Genomic DNA, 10,367 nt, shown 5'->3' with positions numbered 1-10,367 from the left:
ATGATCATAATCAACAAGCTGAATGTTATAATCTAACAAATGATTCTGACTCTGGAAACTTTCTAACAATTCGGAATTTCATGCTTAAACTGACATGTGTACAAAACAATGTTGTAATGTTTCTCAGGGATTTTACTTTTCAAGCAATCTCAAAGAGACGCGTGAACGAAAATGACGAACTACGGCACCATTCCGACTTCGTCTCATCCATCTCCCCCGATTGATCTCGAGTACCACATCCATTGACGAACTACGCGCCAAGCTCCGCCCATGGAAACTAATGTTCGATTGCGAGTCTGTAGCCCTCCCTCACGGTTTCTTCGACGTGATCTCGAGACCAGGGCCGGGCCTGGATACAGGCCCATCAAGCATTTGCTTGAGGGCCGGTAAGGATTAAAAAAATTTTGGGGCCAATATTTCAAGATCTTAGGTAGCAGAGATGGTGTAGTAGCTGGTGTTTGAGTCGAGGTATTAGGCAACCCGGGTTCGAGGGCCATCTAATGCCTTTTTTTATCATATTTTAAAACGAAAATAAAACTAACTTTTTTATTTTTGTCAAAAATAAAACTAACTTTACTTATAAAAAAAGGAAATATAGTAACAACAAAATTAAAAGGAAATAAGATAATGATCAGCACTAATCATATAAATTCCTAAGAAGAAAAATAAATTATCAAAACCTAATCGATTGTTTTCTAACCATTCTCTTAATTCTCAATTAACAAAGTCACGAAGTCTTTTGTTTCTCCTACAGGCTACATCAATACTTCATCTACGAACCATTGTCCATTGGTAAAGTCATGGAGTCATCTCTTTTTTTATCTAGTCTTTTGATCATCAGTTTTAATGTCAGTGATAAGATTTTTTTTTAAATTTAGCTGCAGAACTAAAAGATGCCTCCAAAACCATTAAAAGGTGAAGAAACTGGTGCATCAAAGCGGAAAAGAAGAAGAGATCAAGATGCATTCATCAAAACTCAAGAAAATTCAATGTTGAGGTTTGTCAAAATAACTAAATCTCCTAATACAGTTGATGTTTTAAGAGATGATGGGAATGTTATTGAGAATGAAAACGAAATTGAGAATGACGCTGAGACTGGTATTGAGATTGCGTGTGAAGACCATGATGAGAATGAAAATAAGAAGAAGGATGATCAGAATGAGGATGTGATTCAAGATGAGATCGAGATAGAGATGGAAGGCAAGACTGGATGTGAGAATGAGAATAAGGATGGGAATGAGAATGAAAAAGAGAAAGAGAAAGAGAATGAGGATGTAGATGACAAAGAAGAGGAACAGGAGTATCATTCATGTGAGGATATCAGTGATCCTGCAAACTGGAAAAATATTGACAACAATACAAGAGATTTTCTGGTTGAAAAAGGTCCATCAAAAAGATTGCCAGCTGATTATCATTTTCCTAGAGATAAAATTGGACGATGTTTTTCTCATTCATCATACACCAGAGAAATAGTTAATGGAGAGATGCAAGATAGACATTGGTTAATTTACTCTAAAATAAAAGATCAAATCTTTTGTTTTTGCTGTAAATTATTCACACGAGATAAAAATAGTAATCAGTTGGCAACTACTGGTTACAGTGACTGGAGAAATGTTTCAGAGATGCTTAGAAAACATGAAAAGAGTCATAAGCATATCATCTGCATGACTAGTTGGATGGAGCTAGAAGTGAGGCTGCAAAAGAATTTGACTATTGATAAGTTTGTCCAAGAAGAAATCAACAAAGAGAAAAGACATTGGAGTGATGTTTTGTTGAGGATCATTGCTGTGGTAAAAGGGCTTGCTAAGAATAATATAGCATTTCGTGGAGTAAAAGACAAGATTGGTCAAGATGGCATTGGCAACTTTTTGGGAATGATTGAGGTGATTGCTGATTTTGATTTGGTAATGATAGAGCATGTTAGAAGAATTGAGAAAGGTGAGACCCATTATCATTATCTCAGCAACAAAATCCAGAATGAGTTGATAGAAATGCTTGGGAATGAGATCAAAAAGATAATCATACAGAAGATTCAACGGGCAAAGTATTTTTCAGTGATTCTTGATTGTACTCCTGATATCAGTCACAGAGAACAGATGTCCCTAGTTATTCGATGCGTGGATATTTCAGAGATCTCACCAAAGATAGAAGAATTTTTTTTGACATTTTTGGTGGTTAAAGACAAAACTGGAGAAGGGCTTTTCAACACCCTTCAAGATGTATTGGTTAATCTTGATTTGAGTATTGATGACATTAGAGGGCAAGGTTATGACAATGGGTCAAACATGAAAGGAAAGCATAAAGGTTGCTGGAAATTAATCCAAGAGCAGCTTACACACCATGTGGTTGTCATAGTTTGAATCTAGCACTTTCCGATATAGCTTCTTCATCAGAGACAGCAGTTTCATTTTTTGGAATTCTTCAGCGCATTTATTGCTTGTTTTCTTCTTCAACAAATAATGCTGAAGTTTTCAGAGATATCGTGCATGGTATTACAGTGAAACCATTATCACAAACTCGCTGGGAGAGTCGCGTCAACAGTGTGAAAGCAATACGATATCAAGCACCTCAGATTCGAGAAGCTTTATTTTATTTGGCAGATAACAGTGATAATCCAAGAACAAGAAGTGAAGCTGAGTCTCTTGCAATGAGTGACACTCATGGAATTGGAAATTTCGAGTTCTTATTGGGAATGGTCATTTGGTATGAGCTTCTATTTGCTGTGAATAAAGTAAGCAAAATTTTGCAGTCAGAAGATATGGATATTGGGATTGCTATTTCTCATGTACAAGGACTTGTTTCTTTTATGAAAAGCTACAGAGAAACCGGCTTTCAAGAAGCAAAAATAGAAGCTGAACGGATTGCTATAGATATGAAGATTAATCCTGGCTTTTCAGTGAAACCAAAACGTGCTAGTAGAAAAAAACGACATTACGATGAAGAACCTGAAAATGATGAAGAAAGCGTAACGCTAACAGCAGAAGAAAATTTCAGGGTTGATTACTTCATCAAAATTGTGGATCAAAGTTTGGTTTCCCTTGAGACACGGTTTGATCAACTTCAAAACTATGAGAAGACTTTTGGATTTTTGTTCGACTTGCAGAAACTCAAATCTGCAAAAGATGACAGTCTGATGACTTCTTGTGCCAACCTAGAAGCTTATCTAAAGCATGGTGTGCATTCTGACATTGATGGGAATGATCTGTTTATGGAGTTGAAGCTTCTAAGAAATGTTCTACCAAAAGAAATAAAGAAACAGGTTGAGGTATTAGATTTTTTGAAGAAGATGGAAAGATGTTATCCAAACACATGGACTGCATACCGTATAATGATGACCATTCCAGTTTCGGTTGCTACAGCAGAAAGAAGTTTTTCAAAGTTGAAACTTATAAAGTCATATCTGCGGTCGAGTATGTCTCAAGAAAGACTGAATGGATTATCGATATTGTCGATTGAAAGAGCTATGGTTAAAGAACTTGATTCTACATACTTGATAGATGAGTTTGCAAATAAAACTGCAAGAAGAGCTATATTTCAAAAATAATGTAATATTATGTTTTTTTATTATGTTTATCTTTTGATATTGTTTGTCATTACTATTTTAAGGTATTTTTATATAAAGTTACAGGGGCCAATTTTTTTTCCTCGCTTCTAGTCTTGCAAATGTCAGGCACGGCCCTGCCTCGTACCCTTCGTCATAAAACCAAACACGAACTTGTTGTTCTTGTTTTGTATGTTACTGTCTGAAACATGAGAACGTTCTTTTACTCTGTTCAGTTTGTTGACAATGTGTTTTCTTGGTTAATTACTTTATTAGTCATAATATCATTATAAGTACATAATTATCTCTGACTTCTTACTCGATAATCTTCTTTAAACGATGTTTTTAATGGAAACACAAAACATAATTAGTTCTGTGTGATTGAAAAGCATAAGAACAATTTGTTGACAATGTTTTTTTGTTGGTTAATTATGTTACTTTAGTCATTTATATCATCATTGGTACATAACTATCTCACTAATCTCTGATTTCTCTCAGTAGATAGTTTTCCACTAAGTAGCTTCCACTCTGACTCCTGGGATTGCATGGCGAAGGAGGAACCCCTTACTTTAGTGGAAAACACAAAACATGACTAGTTTTGTGTTATTGAGAAACATAAGAACAGTTTATTGACAATGTGTGTTTTGTTGGTTGATTACTTTATTTTAATCATTAACATATTTAGTACAAGATTATCACTAATCTCTGACTTCTCTCACTCGACGATAACATAAATAGTTTTTGTGTGACTGAGAGAGATAAGAACAATTTGTTGACAACATGTTTTGTTGGTTAGTTACGTTATTTAGTCATTAACATCATCATTAGTACATAACTATCTCACTGATCTCTGACTTCTCTCAGTCGATAATCTTCCACTAAACCTCTCATTCACTGACATGTCTCCTTCCAGTAAACGCAACACCTTCAACAAAGAAAAGAGACACTGTCTCGAATAGAGTGCTTGACTTAAGAATGAAAACAAGCTTCAAGAGTGTGTTTGATTTGCTTTACCTGAGACATACGAGGACGCACATGCGGATCTCTGCGTATACACAATGAAGCTGTATGAATCATACAGATAATTTCTGTCTCTGAATATCTCTTCTCCAGCTTCGGATCAACCAGCTCTTCAACCGCATACTCTTCTAATCTAGACCTAGCCTGCTCACCAAACCCTGAAATGAGCTTAAAGAAAACTTGAGAAACAAGAAACCTTTTTAAGTTTGCAGTGTTTACCCATTCAGTTAAACATTGTTGTCCTTTTGGTCTGGAGATATCCATGGCTTTACGACCCGTGATTAGCTCGATAAGTACAACCCCAAATGAGTAAACATCAGCTTTCTCTGTGATCTGACCACTTTGAGTATACTCTGGAGCTAAGTAGCTAAACAAACCAAGCATAGTAAGTAATGTAGGAGCTGTAGAACTTTTGAGATAGAGAATGTTGATTTAGATTTTACCCGAAAGTTCCTATTATGCGTGTGTCTACACCGAGCTCTCCATCAGGCTGCCACCGCGCTAAACCAAAATCTCCAACCTTACAGAAAAAGATAAGAATCAAGCAACTATATGAAACTAAATTGTACACTTTGTTGTTGTTACCAGTGGTTCGTAGTCATGAGTGATTAGTATATTGTTAGGCCTTAAGTCTCTGTGAACAATGCAGCCCACTCTACACTCTTCATGAAGATATCTAAGACCTCGAGCCGCTCCAACCGCTATTTTCTGCCTTGCAGGCCACTCCAAAGTATCCTTATGGCGACCTGAATCAACATTGAGTTAAGTGTTTGACAAGTTAACTAGCTCATGAACTCTGGTTTAAGAGTTTTTACCGTATAGATGAGCGTCTAATGAACCATTGCATATGTACTCATAGACCAAGAGTCTTCTGCTTTGTTCAATGCAGAAACCAATTAGCATAACCACGTTTCTATGCTGAGCACAGCTCAAAACCTCTACTTCAGAGCAGAACTCTACATCTCCTTGAGTACTAGCTAGTTTGTGTTGCTTTACCGCTACAATCTGTCCTTCAGGTAACACACCTCTATGAACAGATCCAAACCCTCCTTCTGCCAAGAAGTTAGATTGTGAAAACCCTTTTGTTGCAAGCTCTAACTCTTTGTAAGAGAAAAACCTCGGTGGTTTTCCAAATACAGGTGCTTTGTGCTGACATATAGAGCAGAGAGGAGGTGGAACCGGAGGAGCATTTCGTGATAGTGAAACTGCTCCTCTTATGTTTCCACTAGTCTCAGAATCACTCCGCCTTGAAATCTTGGTTTCTTGAGCAGCATTAGTATCATCCTTTTTCACTTCCGCTGTGAAAATAGGCGATGATGTTCCAAGATCAGAGCTAGCCACTGATGATGTCCCAGCTTCTGTACCTGTGAATGGTGTGCCCACCTCAGGACTGCTCAAAGGAGTTGTAACTACTGCTCCAACAGAACCTAACGACCTGCTTTTGTTCTCTTTCACTGCATCTTTTGTTGTTGGTGAACCGACCAAGTTCAACCGCAGAACTTTTGCTTGAGAACGCTTTATGGCCACAATGTTACATTGTAGCTCATCAATGCACCGCTTCATTTCTTGCTTAAGGTGCCTGTAAAACAGTAAAAGAACCATTTCAACCACACAAGGAGAGAGTAAAAACTAAACAAATGAAGAATGAAATTATTATTTATGTACTTACTTATCCAGAACTACCCAAGTTGCTTGTGATTCCTTGGCCTCAGATGCAACAGCTCCACATGGTGATCCAGAAACAATTTTGATCCTAACATTAACCTTCCAAAAAAAAAACATGAGATTAACTGTTTTTTTAATGTTTTGGTTATGGGCTAAGTTAGTAACCTTGTTTGGGTCATAGACATCATGAAGCTGGAGAATCATTTGAGAACAAGTATCAGTGAGGTCACTTTTTATCTCAGGGATTGCATCAGAATGTGGTTTCCTATGAACACTTGCACAGTCTCCAGCAAACTTAGGGAGAGTCCAAAGCTTTCGACCTAAACAAACAAGACAATGGATTAAAACATAGGTCAGTACATCTCCATGACTTAGTACCAAAGAAGAGAAAGTAGTACCAGCATTGTGAGAAGTGACAACAACAACAAGAGTTATGCAGTCTCCAGGATGAACAATATGTGTCAAAGCCCAAACCAATGCTGTCTTTGAAATCTCCCTAGATGCTTTAACAGCAACAAGAACCTTCTCAGTCCCATTAGAACTTGGTCTCTTCTCATGTTTTCCTCTGATCATTTTAAGACTTAAATGCAATAACTATTCTCTAGATTCCTATCTCTCTTTTAAGAAGATTGATTTCTACTGAAACCTGTAGAGATTTTGTAATGATGAATGCATTATTAAGGCAAGTTGGACATCAAGACAAGGCCAAACCAAACACACGGCTTGAGTTGCAGATGGATACAAAACTTGTAGACATGACAAGACCTCTCACTCACCACTTTCTTCTCACTGAATCACATTAACCTCAAAACATAAAACACAAAGCCCTCAGCCAAAAAACTCCCTCTTTTGAGATTCCACACCAGCTTTTTGAAGCTATATGAATCCAAAACTCATTGTAGGCTTTCAATAATTTAGGCTGAAATCTCCAAAGGATCCAAAGAGATACACTTTTTCCTCTCTTTCCAATAACTCTAACCTATCCTTCTTTTTGTCAAATCACTGAGTCAATGTTTCTCAAGAAACAGACAGAGGAAATGAAGCCTCTTCCACTTGTGGTGGATCTAACCCTTTCCACAAGAGAAAGGGCAACAAAAAAAAAAAATCAAATATCTCTGCTTCAGTCCACTTTCAACAGTATCTGCCAAATCTTCAAGATCACACCTACAGTAAGAGAATGAAATGGATGATTTTTTTTTTTTTTTGAAACGGAAGATTTAAAGAAACTGCCAAAATAACTAGACTTGCAAAAATAATGGATAGCTATGGAAATAGATGAATAAATTAAATTAAATCCTTTCTTGAATACACAAAAAAAAGCATCAAGAATCAGATATATAAACTATGTGTATACATTATGTACAACCTGCATCACAAGGACACTATTATTTCTTGTTTCAGAATTTCTCACCAAGCTAAGCATTCATATATTTCACCGCCATGAAAACAAGCAATGGTTTCGCTATGTTTATTAATTATCTCACTTGAAGAAGACAGAAGATTATTAATTAGTAGTAGTATTCAGTTGAAGCATTGATGTTGCTATGTTTTGTCTGACTTGAAAATTTTCTGCTTTTAACATCAAAAGCACTTTTATAGAGATGATAACAAGACAGTGTAGAAAATCTAGAGAGCAGGCAGCATAAATGCTGCTCAGGTAGAAACAAGGAGAAAAAGCGCGAAAATATGAAATCAGCTTTTATGGTTGCTTCTTTATTTGTCAAAACAGTCTGTGATTTAAAAACATCCTTGAAATTTTGAAATTTAAACCAATGAGTGCGTTAGTGTTATAGAAACACATTCAAATAAACTAACCAACGTTTTATTATAAAAAATTAATATAAGGAAAAATTCTAAAAATATAATTTTTATAAATATTTATAATATTTAGATTTAGTGTATAGTTATTAGAGTTTATGATTTAATATTTATAAGGTTGAGATTAGAGTAAGCTTTAAAATTTGGAGTAATTTAGCCATATCATCTTTTAATAAATATTCCATATGTCTCGTCTCATAAAACGGTTATTAATAACTTTTCTTGTTATACAAAGAATTGTTAATTTAGAATTTCAATGAAATTTATACCTATTTTAAAATAAATATAAATTACCAAATATTTTAATTTTATAAATATATTTAGTTATCTCAATTAATAAATGTGTTTATTAAAAAAATAAATGCATTTTAATCACTTTCTTATTCTATGCAAAAATATCAAAATTACACTTTCATGAAACAGAAGAAATACTGTTTTAAGAAAATTTTCCGTTTAAATATTATTAAGTGTAAAAAAATATAATATATACATATATCTGATTTAAAAATCATTTTAATACACATCATCAACATGTATAAAACTTAAAATAACAAAATCATAAAGAAGAAAACACGTAACACTTCGTGATTCAATATCTACTTTCAAATTTGAATAATCTTGAAGAAACAAATGCTAAAATATGTTTTGATAAACCAAAAAAAGTCATTAATTAACAAAAAAAAAATCTTTTGTTACTTGACCAAATATATGTTTCAATAACACCCCCAATGCAGACTTTCGATGGATTTTTTAAAATGATGAAATAACAGAATAACTAACAAGAATTTATTAGAGAAATATCTTCTAATAGTAAAAAAAATAATAAATGACAAAAATGAATTTCACTAAAGAGAAAAGACATATATCTCTTGAATAAATTAATCTGTAGATTTAAAGTTTAAATTTTGAGGAGGAAATAGTTTAGGGTTTGGGGATCATGGTGTAGAATTTAGAATTTAGTATGTAAAATTTTAAATGATAAAAATATTTGTTTTAAAAATATTTATTTATATCAAATGTATTATGCATTAAGGAAAACTTAGTCTTTTGTTTCTTAATAAAATTTATTCGAATCATTTTCTTCTTTGTGCTATTTTTGTTATAAAAACTTGTTTTAGAAGATTTGTCCAATTTATTACTATCTATTTTGAGTTTAGGAAACATGTCACCATCGCTGGGCCATTTGATGCTGAGTTTCTCCGACCAGTCCGTCGGCTCCGGATGCTGAACAGTTACGGCTGTTATCACAGTATCGTCTTGTCACACTCTTTTTTAATGCTATTAAATGGTATTTTTTTACAAAAAATAATTGGGCTGAAGAAAAGTTTTAGTAATGTTCTTTTTTTTTTTTGATCAACCAATAATTTCATTAAGAAAACATAAGCAGAATCTAAGAGTTTAAGGAGTAATGTTCGAAAAACATTTTAAATGCCCCTCTTAAACACTTATGTGTTAGACCCCTTAAAATGGTGACAAATTATTTCTAAGGGTGTCATTGGTAATTATAGCTGAACCTAGAGTAACAAAAAGTAGAAGAAATGAGAGTAAAAGTTGCGGAGTAAAAATGTAATAAAGGTACAAATAGAAAGTGGAAACCAGTGCAACACTTTTCCTCCACCAAAACTGTAAGGAACAAAATAAATGATTTTACCTTTGAATGTACAGTAATCAGAGTAAAATATGTAAAATGCTTTTTCACCTGATTGGTTTAGTTTTAGTGAAAATGAGAATAATTATGTTTTCAGCTGAAATGTTCTCGCTAGAAGTGTCAAACAATCACACTCTATCGCTCAGACAAATACAATTTTAAAAATAAAAAATAGAATATTATTTATAAATGATAATAATTATTATCGTACAAAATCTTATGAAAATTTTATAATATAAATTTATTACTTTTGAATAATGATATTTAAAATAAATTATTATATAAATTTAATATATGATAATTTATAAATGTCTAAACCGCTTAATTAATATTATAGGTATTTGATTAAGTGTTTTAGGTGATAGTTGTTAAGTTATGCTCCGTTTACTACTGGCAACACTGAATTAAATAAGATTACGAAGAAACTACTCAGCAGTCATGATAATCGACAGATGAGATCCATAGAAAAATTTCCGCACCAAAATAATAATGTTTTTTATTAATCAACCATTCAAAATGTCGGCACCACTCAGGAAATGACACTAACCAAGTAATAAAATGACAAATTGGGTTGACCCGACTCAATCGTCTTGGTTAATACTTGATACGACATCGTTTCGTTAAGCTGCCTTATTTTGGATAGTTAGTTAGTCAATTGGGTTGACCCGACTCAAC

General features: G+C 33.9%; 2 protein-coding genes across 8 annotated transcripts; one reads left to right on the top strand and one right to left on the bottom strand.

Moving 5' to 3' along the window:
- Positions 1-835: 835 nt before the first annotated feature.
- Positions 836-3,772, top strand: LOC103832728 (zinc finger MYM-type protein 1). The gene is given in 6 exon segments (XM_033277554.1): positions 836-2,304; positions 2,307-2,383; positions 2,385-2,467; position 2,528; positions 2,573-2,995; positions 3,044-3,772. Coding segments are annotated over 6 exon segments (2,496 nt in total). The 5' UTR covers positions 836-893; the 3' UTR covers positions 3,545-3,772.
- Positions 3,773-4,183: 411 nt separating this feature from the next.
- LOC103832607 (inactive protein kinase SELMODRAFT_444075) lies at positions 4,184-10,260 on the bottom strand. 7 transcript variants are annotated; one of them, XM_033277553.1, is made up of 9 exons: positions 6,625-9,412; positions 6,392-6,546; positions 6,231-6,325; positions 5,377-6,140; positions 5,147-5,307; positions 5,005-5,081; positions 4,781-4,928; positions 4,556-4,705; positions 4,184-4,466 (listed from the first exon to the last, which is right to left on the bottom strand). In XM_033277553.1, exons 1-9 carry the CDS (start codon positions 6,797-6,799, stop codon positions 4,377-4,379), a joined length of 1,815 nt encoding a protein of 604 aa, XP_033133444.1. In that variant the 5' UTR covers positions 6,800-9,412; the 3' UTR covers positions 4,184-4,376. The 7 variants fall into 7 exon arrangements, with proteins under 7 accessions (XP_033133444.1, XP_033133443.1, XP_033133439.1 ...); XM_033277552.1 differs by having other exon boundaries at positions 4,556-4,928; positions 6,625-9,429; XM_033277548.1 differs by having other exon boundaries at positions 4,556-4,928; positions 6,231-7,390; positions 7,593-10,260.
- Positions 10,261-10,367: the final 107 nt, after the last annotated feature.

The sequence above is a fragment of the Brassica rapa genome, chromosome A08 (genome assembly GCF_000309985.2).
Source record: "Brassica rapa cultivar Chiifu-401-42 chromosome A08, CAAS_Brap_v3.01, whole genome shotgun sequence".
In the NCBI taxonomy this organism is placed as follows: Eukaryota; Viridiplantae; Streptophyta; class Magnoliopsida; order Brassicales; family Brassicaceae; genus Brassica; species Brassica rapa.
Note: the sequence above shows the minus strand (reverse complement) of the source record. Positions and strands in the feature narration are given on the sequence as shown.

Coding starts and splice junctions, on each gene's coding strand:
- LOC103832607 (XM_033277547.1), bottom strand. CDS start 6,799: ATGATCAGAGGAAAACATGAGAAGAGACCAAGTTCTAATGGGACTGAG. Junction 6,141..6,230: donor ACTTGGGTAGTTCTGGATAA/GTAAGTACATAA, acceptor ACTGTTTTACAG/GCACCTTAAGCAAGAAATGA. Junction 5,082..5,146: donor CTCATGACTACGAACCACTG/GTAACAACAACA, acceptor TTTTTCTGTAAG/GTTGGAGATTTTGGTTTAGC.